Source organism: Cimex lectularius, unplaced genomic scaffold, assembly GCF_000648675.2.
Source record: "Cimex lectularius strain Harlan isolate CLEC.00 unplaced genomic scaffold, Clec_2.1 scaffold50, whole genome shotgun sequence".
Lineage (NCBI taxonomy): Eukaryota > Metazoa > Arthropoda > Insecta > Hemiptera > Cimicidae > Cimex > Cimex lectularius.
Genome location: NW_019392716.1, coordinates 392300 through 412355, shown reverse-complemented (window position 1 = coordinate 412355; position 20056 = coordinate 392300). Strand labels below are relative to the sequence as shown.

General features: G+C 36.6%; 1 protein-coding gene across 12 annotated transcripts in view; it reads right to left on the bottom strand.

Moving 5' to 3' along the window:
- The window catches only part of LOC106664325 (CUGBP Elav-like family member 4), a 483670-nt gene that overhangs the window by 353673 nt on the left and 109941 nt on the right, over positions 1-20056 (bottom strand). For 9 of the 12 annotated variants that reach the window (XM_014389950.2, XM_014389949.1, XM_014389951.1 and 6 more), the window contains exon 2: positions 11929-11967. The exons of 2 other annotated variants lie outside the window; for them this stretch is intronic. In XM_014389950.2, the coding sequence (XP_014245436.1) occupies positions 11929-11967 (39 nt within the window). Of the gene's footprint in view, positions 1-11924; positions 11968-20056 lie in introns of all 12 variants that reach the window. One more of the 12 variants, XM_014389955.1, reaches the window with a different exon arrangement.

Genomic DNA, 20056 nt, shown 5'->3' with positions numbered 1-20056 from the left:
AGCAACTCAGCCGGTACGAGTAATGCCGACGTATCGGCATACCACACGAGGCCGGTTTTTACACGAAGAACAAATTGCAAAGATTGACCGCTGATTTGCTGAGTACAAAAGTGTATTTACCTGATTTTACAATTTTATCATAACAATCGTTCAGTAAATCAAACTGTCAGGACGTATCAAGTTTAAATGTATTGACAGGTTATTTTACAAATATTGGCTCGAAATTAACGAAACATTCAACAAGCCTTTTTTATGTCAGGTTTTTGGTTGAAATGTAAAAGTTAGTGCCACGAGCTGGATTCGAACCCGCAAACTTCGGCTAAATATACCGGTGTTGTACCACTTGAGTCCTGTAAAACCGCTGGTCCAAAAGTTATTAGAAATGCCTAAGTAATTACGGAAAATTTTCCACGCTTCGATACCTTAAATATTAAATTAAACAACGCAATTGTTATATTAGTTTCTTGGTAAACAATTACAACTTACGTTCCAATTGTGCCGACCTACGATAGTATTTTTAAAAGAGAAAAAAGGAATCTGAATAAGTAAAAAGTGTAAGAGGAACGAATTGGAAAGATGTAAGAAAAGTGTGACCAAAAAGCCAAGCAGATACCAACATTAAAGGTTTAATATTTATTAAACCCATTATATTTCGTGGTCCGATCGACCAAGTAACTTCTTTCAATCAATTAATCTTTATGTATTGGTTGAATTGAAAAAGCGACTGTCGCGAGTGGGATTCGAACCCACGACCTTCGGCTAAACAAACTTGCCATCTCAACTTAAATAACCATATTTACCAAAAATCTTACATAAAAAGATTAATTAATTGAATGAAGTTATTTGGTCAATCGGACTACGAAATATAATGGATTTAATAAGTAAAACGAAGTATATCTTTACTAAAGCTCTCCGAGGCCATTTCATTTGTCGCCGAAAATCGAATCCTGATGACACGACATTTGAAAAATAGCAAAAAAGAGGGAAAAATCGAAAAGTAGGTTGAGAAGGACTGTTGGTGTCCAAAAGGATGGAAGTCACGATAGCTCAAGTGGTAGAGCAGTGGCGTATTTAGCCGAAGGCCGTGGGTTCGAATCCCGCTCGTGACACTCGCTTTTTCATTTCAACCAATACCTTATAAAAACATTGTTTAATATTTATACGGATGTTGAGGTAAAGAATTAATTTAGGGTTATATAAAAATATATTTCTTATAATTAGGGCGAGGTGGCGGAGTGATACCTGTTTTTGCTACGCTAGCAGATGTGTGTTCGAAACCCGGGTTAAACTAATTAGTTGAATTGTTGTATGCCCTCCTGTAAGATAAGAATTACTTTACTTTTCAATTCATTTTCCGATAATCAGTTTTGTTTTTTGTTTTTTTTTTGTAGAAGGAAGACTTATTTTTGTCTTTAGAATACGCATTAACTTAATTATCAATTTAATTTTTTGCATCGAAGGAGTAACAATATTTTTTCAGAAAAATAAAAGCTTTTGCTGATAATAGGATTTGTCGATTGAGAAATTAGTACATCGGGATCTGAAAAGGCTCTGGGAAAAAAAGATTGAAAGTGCTGGAAATGGCACAATGGAGGCTCGAGGATGTGGGAAGATAATTTCTCACACAAGTGACAATACGGGGTCAGGAGTTGTATTGTCCTGCCGGGGGACTTGTTCTGATTATATCGACCAACCACATGGCCAGTGTCCGAGCGCAAGTGTTCATTCACTTTCCGGGCACATCAGCACACACGTGCTCACATACGCGCCCACAGGCTGACAGTGTGCTCATTCGTGCCACTCCGAGGAGCCCCACACACCAATTATTCACCCGGTACGGACAAGTCCTGGCCACCTACGGTCTTTATACTTCCTAACCCTACGGATCCTTCGCACCCTCTTCGATTCGGAAAAAAAAATAGAATTGAAAAACTCGCGCCGTTTTCTATTTTCTGAAAATACTTCAATAGAATTTTATCTTTATATTATGCTGATGGATCACTGCTGATTACTATCTTGATTTTGTGAAAGAAATATAAAAACCGTTGAATAGTGATGGTTTCGTTTCAACGGTTCGACATCAAAAGTGTACTCAAAAAGGACACGTCGGTGCAGCCTTTTATCCCTATCGTGAAGTTCAATGAGGAAGAAGATAACATCGGTTTGATATTGAGCTATTTGATCTTCCAAAAATTAGAAAACTACATATAGACTAACGGGTTTTTTTCAGCCTCAGAAAATACAAAAAGTACTCATGCAATACGAAACATGTAAGAACAACAAGAACAAAATAGAAACAAGTTAAGGCAAAACAAGACAGCATCATTTCAAAGGGCATACTCAATAACGAGCACGTTATTATGCAGTGAAGTACAAAACAGACAAACGAAAAATCGGCACACTGTAGTCCACGAATATTGGTTGGAACCAGATCATTCTTTCTTTCAGAAACGTTCTAAATTATATTAGATTAGCCAGGTAAAACGAGAAATACATTTGGGTCCGCCAATTTTCGCTGGGTTTTTTCTAGGCAACTCGAAAAACAATCCTTTAATTATGCGAATGGATGGTATAATAACTAATACTGTGTATGTCGAACTGAAGCACATGAGAGGCACAATAATGTTTATTTTATTTACTGGAAAACAAAAACAGCGCATAGGCGTCTGATTAAACACAACCAGTTATAATGTTAACAATAATAATGATAATAATAATAAGTGGCCGCAAATGTTAAGGCTTTGACATAGCGTTCATCCCTATAAGAGAAATTGAGTTTTTAAATATTAAATGTAATGAGAGAGAGAGAGAGAGAGAGAGAGAGAGAGAGAGAGAGGGAGTGTGTGAGAGAGAGAGACTGAAGAAGAGAGAGAGAAACGGCAAGAGAGAAAGAGAGAGAGATAGAGAGAGAAAGAGAAGGAGAGAGTGAGAAAGGGAGGGAGAGAGAGGGAGCGAGAAAGATAGAGTGAGAATGGGAGGGAGAGAGAAACAGTGAAAGGGTAAGGGAGGAAGTGAGAGTGAGAGTGAGGTGAGGGAGTGAGAGTGAGGGAGAGAAAGAGAGGGAGTGAGTGGGAGAGAGAGTGAGAAAGGGAGGGAGTGAGAGTGAGTGTGAGGGAGAGAAAGAGAGGGAGTGAGAAAGGGAGGGAATGAGAGGGAGTGTGAGGGAGGGAGAGAGCGATAGCGAAAGGGGGAGAGGGAGGGATAGAGAGAGAGAGAGTGTGTGAGATAAAGAGAGGGGCAGAGAGAGAGAGAGAAAGCGAGGGAAGGAGAGGGAGACAGCGAGAGTGAGATAGAAACTGAGAGAGAGCGAGAGAGAGAGAAAGAGTGAGAGTAAAATACATAGCGTGTAGTAACTAAAGGCGTAGTCCATTTTCCTAATTATGGGTTTTCATAACAAAAGCATTATTCTCGTTTTTCATTCTGCACAACAACTCCGGTTAAAGCTCCAATCATCCTTTCTGACAATTAGTTTGTTTGATAAGAACTTTGTTCAATAAAATTTGTTGAAATTTAGAATATTTATAAACAGGATCTAATAAAAATATGAAATTATTATAGTTATTAGTAAACGGGCTGTATTATTTTGACATGTCGTGCTCAGGCATGCCTCTTAGCAGTAAAACAACTGCCTTTTGTCTTTCAGAATTTCGTACATTATTATACACCAGCAAGGACTTCTATTTTACGGTGAAACATAAAAACAAAGATTATAAAAAATTCAATAAATCGTACCTGACAATAGTTTTTGTAGCGGGTTTTAGATAATTCTTTTCTGAGAAATGGATAAAACTAGTTGCCCTCGAAAAAATAAAAGCGTCGAAACTGAGCTGCTGAATCATGAGCCCGAATAATATTTCCTACCTCGACAAGAGCCGGACAATACTTTGTTCGCAAGTTCTCAATAAATTGGGTCCTTTGTACCGTTGGATAAAGGGGAAGGTTCATCGGTATTGGATTAAGGTAAGGCGTTGTTCCAGGCTAAGCTGGAAATGGCTGGATGTGGGGGGGGGACAAAGAAATTGTTACAGAAGCACCTGGTAAATTAATATGCGAAGCGTCGGAGGAGAGCAATTCGGAGAGTATGTCCGGATGAGTAAGACGAAGGGAGCCGGAGTAACTCAATACCGACTGTCACAAAGAGAGACGAATTGCTCGCCAAATTGAATAGGCTTGCTGCCGCATTAAACGTGGAAAGGAGGAGAGGGAGCACCCTGGAATGAACTGATGTAGAAGAAAAAAAATCCATGAAAGATATGAGCTTGATGACGCAATTCCTCAAAAACGGAAATGATTGCGTTTGAACGCCTAAAGAATTTTTTGCTAATTACGTCACTCAGACGATATTTTTATTTCCTATCGGGTTACTTTTGTTGGAGGAAATTTTTTTCGCACTAGTGCTAGTACAATAAAATGCACATATTGAACTTGGTATGAAAATGCCATCAATGACATATCAGAGATCGCTTATTTTAATAATTAATTTGATTTGAAGTGAAATCGATTATATAAGAGTAATTTGAACCATAAAAATGCTATATTCGCCCTCGTTTTGAATGCTTTGGTTTGATGGAATTTAAATTTGAGTGAGAGGAAAAGAGGGAGGGAGGGTGAGAGGGTGATAGGGAGTGAGAGGAAGTGGGAGTGGGAGAGGGTGAGAAAGTGGCAGTGGGTGATGGAGAGGGAGCGTGAGTGTGAGCGGGAGAGGGAGAGGGAGAGAGAGAAAGAGAAATGAATAAATGGAGTGTAAGAGTAAGAGAGAAATAAAGAAAGAGATAAATAGGCAAATAGAAAGAGAGGGAGAAAAAGAGAGACAAGAATATAAAGAGTATGTAAGAAAAATAATGAAATAAAGAGAGAGGAAGAGATAGATTGTTTAAGAGGGGGACAGCGGAAAGGGAGAGATTGTGTAAGAGGAGAAAGAGAGTCTAAAATATAGAAGAAATGGAAAGATAGAGATAAAGAAAGAGAGAGATAGAAAAAGAAGAAAAAGAGAGAAAGAGAGTGGAAAAGATAACAGAGAGGGAAAGAAAGAGGGAGAAAAGAAGAGAATGAAAGAGATAAAGATTAGATTTATCTCTTGGAACGAGAATTATATATTTATTTAATACTTGTTTGTTAGGTGTCTCTTTCTTTTGTTCGTTGGTTAAGTTAGTTAATTTTATTTATTTATTTTTTTACGAGGGTTCGCAACAGCAGAGGTTATATCAACCTCGGGGTGTCGGTGTTTTTGAAAAAAAGTCCATTCGTAAGTAGGCAGGGCCGCTGGATTCGAACCCGGGACCTTTACCTTACAGTGATGAGCGCCGTGTCAACGCCTAAACCATTGCGGCCACTGACGCCTCCAGAATAATTTAGTTACTGTTTCAACAGTTGTCATAGCGGACGTATGTAGCTTTCTTTTTCATGCTATTTTTCATTCTATGCTTGTATTTTGCAAGGTTTAATGGTGGTGTTATGTTAGCGTTTTCGCACTAGATATATCAAGATATAAATTGTGCAAAAAATAATTGCTTTTTACTGGATCCCAGGACGAATGAATGCCATTGATTGGGAAGGAAATGCTACATTCCTGGTAGGTCCTTAAGATGTTTGGGGTATGGACTAAAATTGGGAATCTGTATTGGACAAAAACACCCAAAAACCACCTTCTGAGTTTGGAAAAAATAAAGTGCGTCAAAGAACTGGTTGCTCTTCTCACTACGTTAGCGTCCAAGATTCACTTCTGTCAGTAAGGTTACAACCACTTTGCAAAATTTGAACTGTGTTTTTTTCGTAGTTTTTCCAGTGAACTAGCTGGATGGAGTCCCACAATCTTTTGAACCTTCCAATCTTCGCCACGACGTTGTACGGTCCTGCCACGTCGCAGACAAGCAAGATGAAGTACAATACCTGCTCCACTATTGTGTTATCAATATCGATTTTGGATCGCACTGGGTTCTCCCCCTCAAAACTATTACCTTGGTTTTGTTGGGATTTTCTAGTCAAATTTCTTGCATATCTGGTTTGGAATGCTGGATATCATCTTGTTCTTTCTACAACTACCTGATCGTCAGCAAAAAGTAGCGTATTGATACTGGGTTCGTTTGGATGTAGGTGGTCACTACACATGGTCACTTGATGGTGGGCCAATCCCCCCGCACGTGTCTCCAATGCAGAGAAAGGTTGCTCGACGTCCCACATAATCGAAGCGTGTCGTGCCTTGGCTCCCTACAGGGCGCGAGTAGGTATGTCACCAGAAGTTTTAGTTCACACTGTCATCGACGAACTAGTTCGACGTAGATGTTAAAAACAACACATGATAAACAACATCATTGTTTTCCACTTCGGTTAATTTCTACTGATCCATTAAATTTCTTCTCTTGAATTGATGTCTTCTCATGTAAGCTTTTTTTAAGGTGCTTTTCGATGCTCCAGTTTGGTTTGCACATTTAACCGCTTTTTCGTAATTGATAAACGCAATGAGAGACAATTATATCTAAAGTTAAACTGTCAAAAACAACAATAAATACTGCATGCAATTTTATAAACTACAGATTGTATGTTTGGAATTTTGTTTCATTAAGAAATTTAAAAAAAAATTATTTTCACAATCCAAAATAGCGATATGCGATCTTTCCTAATCTGATATCTTACATTTTTTTTGCTTATTAATGAAAAATATTGTTTACCTACTGTCTATTGAACTCAGAAGTAAACAGTAAACATGTTTTTATCGAACATAATAATTAAATATCATTACACAATAATATTAAACAAAATCAAAAATAATACAATAATAATGCAATGAGATTTTATAATTTGTTTTTATCTAATTACTATTTATTTGACAAATAAGCTAGATAAAATAAATTTTCCGTTATAAAATTGAAAATAGAAAACAAATAATTAAGTTATAAATTAATAAATGAGATTATATTATTTTGGAGTAATGTTCTCTTTCACATGTTTAAATGCTGTTTAGACCGATTATTTGCCAGGTTAAAATTCTATCCTTTACACCCAACCAATTCATGATTAATAATATTTTTCTAGCACACTGGAAAGATGGCCTCCTGAGGATCTGAGCCGTAAAGAAGGAATAGTTCTTGCCAGACTAAGAATTGACGGTTGACACAAGGTCACTTCCTGGTGGGCCAATCTCCCCGCACGTGTCTCTTATGAATAGAAAGGTTGCTCGATATAATCCCATTATATCCCACATAATCGATGCGTGTCGTGCCTTGGCTTCCTACAGGGCGCGAGTAGGTATATCACCAGATTTAGGAAGGGTCCTCGGACATAGCAGCAAGTATGAGAGTTACCTATTCCGCTTTTTAAGGAAATTGGGAATTTTTTATTATATGTAGAAGTTATGTAGATGTGTTTTGTGTTCTGTGTCTTGTATGAGTGAATGTATCTATTCGTATGAATGGGGAGGGGCTGATGGCGGAAATTTTATAAAAGTACACCATTGACCCCAAATTAGCTTAGTTTATTGTAGGGAACAGTTAGATGGAGGAATATCGAGTACTCCATCCACCAAACAGTATGAGTGCGATTAATGTATGTATGGAGTGAATGTATTTATTGGTGTGATTGTGTGAAGCGGGAGTTTGTTAGTGCTTCGGGGCTGAAATGACAAGCTGTCGAATGCCTCTAAAAAAAAAAATCAAATTTGTCCTCCGGCATGTCTTTTTTGGAAGAAATCGAACTTAGGCTGAAAAAATTAAAAAGGAACAATATCTAGTAAAAATTAACCATATAATGAAAACGCCAAAAACAGAATTAAAATGAAGCTAACAAAACTTCAAAAAGATTACTCACAGTAATAAATAAAGCATCAAAACTATCGATATCTAACTATTAAGCTTACAATAAGTACAATAGTTTTTTTTTAAATATGGGCTTCGCAAAGGTAAGATATTGCTTTAACTTGTTCAAATAATCCAGTTTTTTATATAATGATTGTTGTTAAATGTTTCATTTTTGTGTACTTTTTGGTTATAACAATATGTTTTACAGTTTGTGTTAAAAAATAAATTATTAATGTTATAAACAAATATTTCTCATGCTGTCATTACATAAAAGCATATAGGTTTTCTCTATCTGACATAATCGAAATCTCCTAATGGTATATCCGTGAAACCAAAATCTCCGGATTCGCCCGTCCCACGTGAAGAGGACGGGGAGGAGGTCAAAGTTTTGAAGAAATCCAAAGGCGTTCGGATGCGAGATCGTATTTCGATTTCGTTCACGTCGAGGAATCACTCAGTAATTCGACCTAATCCAATCAGATGATTTAATCTGGACCCTATTGCATTATTTCTTTCCCTTTCTCGGATAGCCCCCACGGATAACCTCCGATAAGTTATCAATTTTGGAGTTAGGCAACCCACACTCTTTCGCCTTTCGACGCAGCGTCGTCGGTTTATGGACGATTTATTTATTAGATCCATAATATTGCTTTCAGTTCAAGTCTCCTAAAATTTAGGTTTGTCTAGTTTTATCTGTAAACACATTTCTTTGCCTTATATCATTGATTGGGTTATACAAATAATAATAAACCATACTTTTCTATAAAACATTACACGTCCAATATTCATTTGTTATTAACAAAAAATTTAAAAAATAGCTTCCATATATCATAAAATATACAAAAACTTAGAGTAAATAATTAAAGAATTATGGTAGGACGTGTAATGAACTTTGAAGAAATTTTTTAACAAGCGATGAATAAACGACTTTCTTCAATTTAAGCAATAAATATTATAAAAGTTCAAGCTTTTCAACATTTCCAAAGAAGCAAAACAATATAAATGTTTTACTTAGTACTCAAATAATAAGAATGTGACGTTTAGGAGCCAACAAACAGATGAGGCCATTATTGGCCCTTCTGCGCGTTTTACTCTTTTTTCTGGCCTTTCATGTGTATTTTTCAGCCTGCCGTCATTTAAAAGACTCTCTGCTTTAATATGTACACTATGTCGATATCCTAAAATGCTGGCCTTTCTTTTGTACCTCAGGTCGTCAACTACAGAATAGCCAAAACACATATTTCTAATCACAAAAAAATAGAAGTCTGGGTACATTCACTCCCTCGGAGTACTGGATATTTCTCTGGCGGGGTTGACCCACTCCATGCTCGCTAATAAATTACTTTTACTCTTCAGACGTCACACACTCATCGTAGAGTACTCGATATTCATCGGGGAAGAGCTGAACCCCCCTCCATTCTTGCTAATAAATTACTTTTACTCTCCAGACGTCACACACTCATCTTAGAGTACTGGATATTTCTCTGGCGGGGTTGACCCACTCCATGCTCGCTAATAAATTACTTTTTCTCTCCAGACGTCACACACTCATCCTAGAGTACTCGATATTCATCGGGGAGGAGTTGAACCTCCCTCCATTCGCTAATAAATACTTTTACTCTCCAAACGTCACACACTCACCCTAGAGCACTCGATATTCTTAGGGACAGTGTTGAACCCACTCACTAATTACTTTTACTCTCCAGATGTCACCAACTCATCTTAGAGTAAATTCTTATAGGGTATACTTTATAGAGTACAGAATCCTCGAGGCAGGTTAAACGACCTTTTCCTTTCACGCTAATAAATTACATTCATTCCAATAAATTAACATAAATCCAACATAGAAGTCTGACTACATTCACTTCTCCCAGAGCGCTGCATATTCCTCGGAGGAGTGATATGGACCCCTTTCATTCCCGCTAATAAATTACATTCATTGTATTATGTTAATATAAATATAACACAGGCACAACAAAACATAATTCCTTGAGTCCTGAGGTTCCAGAAAAGGGATTTACGCTCGCCACGCCACCGTGTCACAAGATTACGCACAGGTCCGACTAATATGACGTTTTATTGCCTCCATAAGTCTACCGTTCTACAATTAAAAATGTGCTCAAACGTTATTTAAACTTTGCATAACGGGAACCTACGCGCTTGCTTTCCGGCCAAAAAGTAAGTTATTTTGGTATGATCTATGGGCATTCTTGTCAGTTTGGCCTTTTCATTTTCGTCCTGGTCGTCTTTCTTAACTCGCCACAGTTAGCTACAGTGTTATTTCTATTTTTACAAGCCCAGCGATTTTACGATTCTCATTTCACTGTATTTGAAAATAATAATTTAAATGTGCTAGGCGTCGAGGTTGGGAAGAGTCGGGCGACATCGTGAACGCCCTGTTTGCTTTTCCGTTCCCGGCTTTCCCTATTCCCTATGTGGCTTGTAACCCATGCAACCACGATATTCTTTCAACTGCATCGATCCCCTTTATTTTATATTTCATTGGGTCCCAGGAGACTTTCTTTTTTACGTTTGATCATGCGCAGATCTATAAAATATATTGAAAAGTAAACATTTTCTAAATATTTTACTGCATCGTAGCTAATGTTTACAAACATCGAATCATTCCGAGATATTTTGCAACGATGATGAAATAATCGTCCATAAATCTGGATGATTTAAATTACATCTATTTTTAAACGACGGCTATTTCTGGTTCTGCGCAGTTCAGAGTATAATCGAATATACGACTTGTCGACGAATTAGAAGACAAATAGACTAATAAAGTTATTTTAATAGTGCTATATCAAGCTCAGAACTATTTTGTTGTGACAAAGAAAACAAATACTTTCTAGTAATCTAGATGAGTACTATTTTTGGAAAGTTACGGGAATGTGAAATCACATTATATCGCAATAAAGTATAACAGTGTTATTCTTTATTTCCTAATGTAATTTATGAAAAGAAATGTATATCAGAGATCAATGGTCGTACGATAGATCATAAGGATTATGTAAGTAAACAAATTACAACTAAGGCAGAAATGTATACCGATTAGTATACGTATCACAGTAAGACATCGTAAAATTGATGGAGTTTTTATTAAATTCAGAAGAACAAATTTTATTTCAAGTTTCATTGAAGTACAGGTTAAGGTCACCAAAGGAAGAAAGCAGTAATCAAGAGAAATTGTTTCTACTTTCAGATGGTTTCCCGCTAAGTCCCTACATTATTGTAAATTTGTTTTTTATTAATTAAAAGTAAAATGTAAAATAATTGCGGCTCTCAGAGGTATCCAAACCACATGAATACTTCAAATATTTGAAAAGGTTCTTTTGAAGAAAAAAAAGTTCAAGCAAAAATTTAGAAATTTATGCAAAACCGTATTATCTAAGACCCATCTGTTGCTGACATAGCTCAGTCTGTGTGGGTGGCAGGAACATTAAAAACCTGGCCAACATATGTTAAGAAAAACCCTGGTAAAAAAAATTTAAAAAGGCGTGTTGGGGTGTAAACTGAAGAAGTTGGCGAGCCCAGTTGGCCCGGGGGTTGATTAATATAGGGGTGTTGTTTTGCGGCTCGGGGTTGTAAGAGAGGCGCCGCGTGTGTGGATAAGCCTCGGGGGATCCTCAACTTCGACATTTGCATTTATGTTTGATAATTCAAGTGTTGGTCCGTTTCCTCCTCGAGTTGCTTGGGGGTTGCTGTATGAGCAACCGTCCCCCGGAGCTTTGAGAAGTTGCTTTAACTAGGCTCATTATCTCAGGGGGGCGTCTATCTCTCTCTGCACCTTCTTCCCTTCCGCGTCCGCAGCGAACCCTTTTACCTCCTCACCGTTCTATTACATTAGGGCCCTTTTATCAACGGTAAACAACGTTTCCCCATTATTTGTCCTTTCCTTTATACAACATGCGATGGAAATTAATATGGTTGTGACCGTACATGCACTGTCGTCCTTTTCCCTATAATAACGACGAAACTAAATCCACCTCAAAGTAAGCCTTTTGCCACTAACCTCGTTGTATGGAATACCAGCTTTACCTTAATTAATGTTTTTTTTTTAAATATATACTAAACATGTGAAATAATGGTTAAATTATTTAAACTTTTAATAGTGAAATGTTTACTCACGTACATCCATCCCACTTAAAACCATTCCGTGAACTGTACTCACCTAGAAAAACAAGAAAAGAAAATATTAGTTTTTATCCTCTTCCGTACAACAAAATACAGAACAAAGTTCACCTGGCAAAATTAAATAATAAATATTTCATATAGGCCTATTATACAGATCAATTATAAAAGTGTCGTCAATTGAAGAAATCTATGAATACATTATAATTGTACATGAGTAATTAATTTTCCTCTTCATCTATTGTCTGTATGCATCCAAATCAAACTATACAAAGGAAAAACACTCTACAACTCAAAACAGATAAAATATTGCGTGTGGGAAAGGAGTGAGAAAGAAAGAGAAAGAAAGAAAGGGGAGAGGGAGGAAGAGAGAAAGGTGAAAAAGAGAAAATAATAAATAAACTGATGATGATAGAAAAAATGATAGATAAAATATGGAGAGATAAAAGAAAACAGTGCAATAATAACAAGGGAAAAGAGATAAACATGTAGATATGTAGATAAATATAGATAGATATTTAGGTACATATATAGATGGATAGAGTAAGAGAGATAAAGATAGAGTGAGGACAAAAGAGAAAAAGAAAGACAGAGTGGCAGCAACAGAGAGAAAGATAGAAAGAGTGAGAGCAACAGAGAGAAAGGGAGGCACAGTGAGAACAACAGAAAGAAACAGAAACAAAGAGTGAGAGCAACAGACGCAAAGAGATACAGAAAGAGTGTGATCAACAGAGGGAAAGAGAATCACAGTGAGAACAACAGAAAAAAAGACAAACAAAGAGTGAGAGCAACAGAGTGAAAGGGAGACACAGTGAGAAGAACAGAAAGAAAGACAAACAAAGAGTGAGAGCAACAGAGGGAAAGAAAGAAACAGAGAGAACAACAGAAAGAAACAGAAACAAAGAGTGAGAGCAACAGAGGCAAAGAGAGACAGAAAGAGTGAGATCAACAGAGGAAAAGATAGAAAGAGTGAGAGCAACAGAGAGAAAGGGAGACACAGTGAAAACAACAGAAATAAACAGAAACAAAGAGTGAGAGCAACAGACGCAAATAGAAACAGAAAGAGTGAGATCAACAGAGGGAAAGAGAATCACAGTGAGAACAACAGAAAGAATGACAAACAAAGAGTGAGAGCAAAAGAGAGAAAGTAAGAAACAGAGAGAACAACAGAAAGAAGCATAAACAAAGAGTGAGAGCAACAGAGGCAAAGAGAGACAGAAAGAGTGAGATCAACAGAGGAAAAGAGAAAGAAAGTGAGAACATAATAAACAAAAATAAAGATAATAAGATAAAATGATAAACAAAAAGTAAAGGAACAGAGAGAAAGAGTAAGAGAAACAGAGAGAATGAGAAACAGAAAGATTGAGAGCAACAGAAGAAAGTGTTAACAGAGGTTTGCGGAAGAGAAAGAAACCAATAAATAAAGAGATAAAAAGAGACAGATAATAAAACATAAAGCAAGAGAGAGAGAGAGACACAGACAGACATACAGACAGACACACAGACAGAGAAATTGTAAGAGTGAGAAGAGAGAAACTACTACAGTAAGTTTATGTGAGAGATAGAAGGAAAAAAAGATAGATAGATATATGAACGTGTAGAAATGGGTGTGACTTGAAAAACAAAAAGAAAACTTTTCGTAATAATCTAATAAACACAATACATACATCCATTATGTTTAATGGTCTAATTGATCAAATTACTTTTTTAAATTTTTTATTCTTTTTATGTAAGGTCTTGGTTGAAATGAAAAAGTGCGGCTCGTCAGACTAGCATTAAAAAAAAATTAACTGAAAAAATACCTACATCTAGAATGATCTTTACTAACTTTTGTATGGTTGGTCATGGTAATTGTAAATCTCGGTACAGGATAAACGGTCCATAATGGATTATAAACTTATGAACTAAGAACAAGAACTTTCTGTTCTCAACTTAGTTGAGCGACTCAAAAGGTAATACCAGCAAGGAATAAACAATTTAGTATAGAGTATCACGGGTTTTATTCAAATTTAATGTAGCAGAATAGTTTTCGAGCAAACAAGAAATAGTGTAATCCATCCTGAACTTTGTTGGGGTCCCAAGGAAGAAATGAAAGAAGTGTGTGTTTTACATCATTGTGGATGGGATAATTTTGGTATTACTTAAGGTAATATTTAATTGGGAGGTTTTAGTAAAAATCAAGGCTTATCAGACAAAGAGTAAGTTTACTCCAGTGGAAACACATCGTAGATAACGCCGGCGTTTAAAAGCGTTCTAAAATCTCAAAATTCCCCTGTTTTATGTTGTGCAGTGTTGATGTCGGATTTCAACCCCTTCTTACCATTAGGATTCATTACGGGTAGAGGTCGACCGAGTCAAATTACTGGAATACCTGACCGGTAGTAATACCCACCCCGTTCTCCGTCTTCTCGCCCTATATTACCCCTGTCCCAGGCTCACTCTCTCATTTCCTTTAACTATTCTTTTTCCTCACCGCCCTCCCCTTGAGTGTAACAACAGTTGTAAACATGAATTCGGAATTTATCTCACTTTGTCTGCACCGGTTGCCTTCACTGGCTTCTGGACTTGAACGTTTTGCAGCAAAAATAATGTCGAAATGGTAACTTTTTGATGATTATGATACAGAACATGAAATTATATATTAAAATAAAGCAAACAGTTTGAAAATTTGTCAATGTTCAAATAGAACAATATATTGAAAATAACTTGATCCTTCGTGAAACGAAGTCATGGACTTATGGTAATTCAAAATAATCAGTGAAGTTCTTTTCAGATCACCTTAATTAATGAAAAGACAATAAGTAAATATATGTCTGAAAGATTAATAGTTTGAGGTAGCAGTATGAAAATTATTTTCTTACATTTTTCGACAAAAACACATATATTTATTGAAAATAGAACTCTCAAATCACTGATATAAGTACATAGACAATGGAAATTTTTGGAAAAGTCTTGCGAAAAATCTACTAATATGTTTTCAGAGATGACATAATTATCCGTAATATGTTTTAGATCGAATGAATCTGCAAAACAAATCCGATAGCGATCGGCCAGCCCAATTTGATTTGTATAAAGGAACGTGTTTAGTGTTTGATTTGGGTTCTTTGGGTCTACAGCCTGTAACTACGACATCTCAGGGATTTGTAAACGTTTCAAAAGGGTGGCTCAGTTTCCCATTGTCTAAAAGGAAATACATTTTTTTCTTAAATTTAAAAAAACCCCTTAAAATAGTTGCAGTTTCTTGATAGTTGTTTGTATTCGTTAAGAACAACAGGAAGAATCAGGGATAAAATTATTGATAGTTTGGAGTTTCGGTCATTAACCAATCCACTTTTGTCCTTATTTTCATCGTTATTACACACCAGCTCTGAAGTCTGAAATAATCTATGTAAATATGCTAGAAAGAACAAGCCAAATGTGCCTTATCGTAGTAGAGAGGACATCATCAATAATTGTCCTCGGACATAAGCTGGGTTAGATTAAATATCAACCCACCACCTTATTTAAATTACCTAAAAACCGTCAACGGCATGTATCGATATTTGTGCTAGGACTAAAGTTTAAAGTAGAGATGTACTTGGGGGTTGGTTTTACGTACCACCGTGCTTTTAACACTAACTAACCATCAAATATGATCGGAAACGACCGAGGCACAACAGATTTTGTTGTTTGGTCGATTATCGGTCTGCTTTCTTATCAAGATGGTTTTGCAATTAGTCGTCATTAGTGATGGGTTGTACTGGATTAAACAAACAAAAACAGCTTCTCTGTACCGCATGAAAATGGCGCAAAACTGAAACGCGTCTAATTGACTGGAACAGAAAGAGTGTTATGGCGTTTCGCCATCATCAGTTGTAAAGTGCATTGGAGAGGGGATTTCTACTTAGCCCTGCTTATAGTTATTACCAACCCATCACTGAAAATCACCCAAAACCCGCCATTATACACGTAGTGGAGTGGCCATCACCATTAGTTGACCAGAAACTAAAAACCAACTCACCTACGTACTATTTTAATTAACCAAAAACACTCCATGGAATGTATCGATATTTATTCTAGGACTAAAGTTTAAAGTAGAGAAGTACTAAGGGGTTGGTTTTAGTCTCACCATGCTTGCAACCCTAACGAACCATCAAAAATGATCGCAAAAGACCGAGGCACAATAGATTTTGTTGTTTGGTCGATCATCGGTCTGCATTCTTATCTAGATGGTTTCGCGTCTCATATGCAATATGTCATCTTCACTGATGGGTTGTACTGCATTAAACAAAAAAGGCCACATCTTCTCTGAACTGCATGAAAATCGCCTAAAACTGAATCGCGTCTGACATACTAAAACAGGAAGAATGTTATGGCGTTTCGCCATCATCAGTTGTAAAGTACATTGGTGAGGGGATTACTACTTAGCCTTGCTTATAATTATTCCCAACCCACCACTGAAAATCACCCAAAACACGCCATTATGCACATTGTGGACTGAACATCAGTATTAGTTGATCAGGATTATAAACTGTGGGAAATTAAAAACCAACTCACCCATGTACTTATTTTACCTCTTATCTACGTGCTTGTACAAAATCAATACATCCAATGGAGGGTTTTCCTGGCCGATATCTTGTATGACATTGCTTATATACTTGAATCGCTTGTTTCGAGCACACGCATTTTGTTATCTTCAGAGGTGGGTTTGTCGGATTAAATAAAAATATACGTAGATGGTACGTTGTCTTTACTTCCTGAGAATAGCAAAAAAAGCTGAAAAGTGTCAGCTCATACTCTTAACAATCATTCCACTGAAGATGGCAAGAAGCCGAAACTTAACAGACATTCCCTCTTCCCCCCCCCAAAAAAAAAGAAAAAAAAGAAATACATACAAAACTGCAGGTTTTTCACCAAACAGATTTAAAAAAGAAATTCCACAAATTCGTTTTGATTACCATAATTTTATTTTACATGTTTGGTTCATAAGTTCTGAAGATCATTATCAAACAGACGCTTTTAATGTCACAAGTAACATTATTTCGATTATTTCCTGAAACAGACCTAGAAAATGTTCAGTTGTTTTTCTAAAGGACTTCCGTTTGACAGAAGCTATTGTGATTACGAGACCTTTTTGAGTGCAATCAAATCGATTTTATTTCCAATTGTCCACTCTCTTCAACTATCGATCCGTTTATCGCCGGCCCGCTCTGCCTACGGAATTACGTAGCCTACCTTGATTTATTACCAATGACAGCTTTGGATAATTATATGAGTGAAATGTAGATATTAGAGCCGGTGGCTAATGTCTTTGTGGTAAAGTAATGGGCTAGCTCGAAGGGCTCCCCTGGCCCTCCGCCGGCGATGACAGTTGGGAAATGGCCCCTGTCCGCCCTTCTCCAACGTAATTAATCATAAATATTTGCTCACGTCATATCTATTCTATCCGTACTCCCTCTGCACATCCAACTCCCCTTGTGCTCTTTTGTTACGTTTTTGTTTTGATTCAATTACTAAAAGGTTGGCAAATATGTCGTAACTCTTGTTTTTTATTAACAACAGGGACTAACTTTGAAATGTTACTAGTTATTCAAATACCCGGTCGATTCAGGTATACGAAAGTACGATCAGTCTTTAATAGAAATCCTTCCACTCCTCAAAAGAAAAGTATTCTAACTAAAAGACAAGCGCATACATAATTTAATATTTACATTAAAAAAAAAGTTAATTTCAAAATATTTTGGTTAGAGACAAACCAAGGACTGATTTTGATTGAATGAACAAAAAATATTCCGAATGACTAAAATATACAAACCAGAATGATTGAACAAAGCAAACCAAAACGAGAAATTTTACGAATGCAAAATTGGCAAGACAAACACGAATTTCCACAAATTTACTAATAAATTCACTAATTTCGTAGTCCGCTTGACCAATTAATATATTAAAATTAATTAAGGTTTTTAGTTGAGATAAAAAAGTCAATGGCACGAGCGGGATTCGAACCCACGATCTTCCGCTAGATACGCCGCTGCTCTACCACTTGAGCTATCGTGACCTCGATCCACTCGGACACCAACTTCCCATCTCAACCCCACCTTTTTGAATTTTCCATCCTTTTTGCCATTTTTCAATTTAATTAATTAATTGTAATATATTAATTGGTCAAGCGGACCACGAAATTAGTGAATTTAATGATTTAAAATGAAGTATACTTCACTAAAGCTCTACGTGGTCATTTCATTTGTCGTCGAGAATCCAATCCTCATGTGGTAGAGCAGCGGCGTATCTAGCCGAAGATCGTGGGTTCGAATCCCGCTCGTGCCATTGACTTTTTTGTCTCAACTAAAACTCTTAATTAATTGTAATTTACTAATAAACCTGAGACCATGCAGATAAAGATCGACCAAGACTACAAAAATTATAAGTATAAGGAGGAACCCACCACTACAGATGATTTCATCTTTTAGACGGTTTTTGCCATTTCCAGAGAATAATCAGGGTTAGAAGCAGGATTAGGCAAGACAACAAACCGTTATTTTATTATATTCAAGAAATCAACAACTCATGGCATAATCCGTTTGAGTGTCCAAGGAACACTTAGTAAACCAGGGTGATCGGTCAAATAGTAAAAATTGGTTAATAGCTCGTTCGTTCTCGGACATTTTTGGTGGACAGACACGATAATAAACAGGGTGATGAGGAAAACATACACATACATCTATGTTCTAATAATTAATTATTCTTTCTATTTAAAGTCTTGATCGATATGAAAAAAGTCAGTGTCGCGAGCGGGATTCGAACCCACGCCGCTGCTCTACCACTTGAGCTATCGAGACTTCGATCTCGGACACAAACTCTCCAAATCAACCTACAACCGTTCGAATTTTTTTGCCATTTTCAACCACTTTTATCTCAACCAAGACCTTACATAAAAAAGAATAATTAATTGAAAGAAGTATCTTGGTCAATTGACCACTAAAACATAAATTTACTCTAATACTTGCTTCAACCTAACACTGAACATGGCGGACAGCCAAAACAATCTCGCTTGTTTTATTATTTTAGACATTTTTTGGATTTCTGTAATTTTCAGTCAGGAGTATAAGCAAGTTAGCCAAGACACCTTCTACGTTATTTTATTTAATCCATCAAATCCATCACCAAAAATGGCAGAATGCATATGACAGACGAAATAAGCGATACAAGGCCGACCAAGATGATCGGTCGAACCACAAAAACTGATTAAGTAATTTGGTTGTTTGCGGTCATTTTTAGTAGTTATTCAAGTTAATAAGGATAGTAAAGTTAAAAACAACCACATATATCCTTATAATCAAATCAAACCCACCACTGAAGATGATGATAAGTCAAAACACGCATGCTAGACTAAACAGCGATGACATGCCCAAACTAAAAATTTCACAAAGAAACATTGGCAAAAACACGCATACCTACTCTACAATGGCAAATTGCGTGTGATCGACCTAACTGGCGGGACTAAAAAGGTTCGACCAGACTATAAAAAAATTCAAGTAAGTTTGCTTTCAGTGGTTTATTTAATGATAAAAGCACGGTAAGCCCAAACACAAACCATATATGTTTCTAATTTTAATCTTAACTCAAACTAATCATAAGATGGCGAATCATTAAGTTGCTATTTTTAGGCACTTGAAACAAGACACCATCTACTACCTTCTTATTTTCTATTTATTTAGTAATTGTGAGATGCGGTCTGGTGTGATGTAGGTTTCAGAAAAACATTTTCTTTATCGTGCCAACGTTTCGATCTTTATTGAGATCATCTTCAGGGCTCAAAATATTTGTCTTCTGTGTAATTTTGCCATTCTTGCGTGTCGTGTCGAGAGTGCCCTCTTTGTAAATAAATATCGATTAACGGTCACTAATCACCACACACTTCTTATTTTCTTTAATCCCAAAATCTCTATCCCGAGAGATTTGTTTGACAAACCAAACCTGACAAGGCAGTTCAGGATGACCGCCAAATAACAAAACCTGTGTTACAAATCTGAAGCTAATAACCAACACAACTACGCACTTATGTTCTTCAACCAACACTGAAGATGGCAAAGAGCCAAAACCCAAAACAGCAAGAATAAGAAAACATGAATGATCAAAGATTACTAATG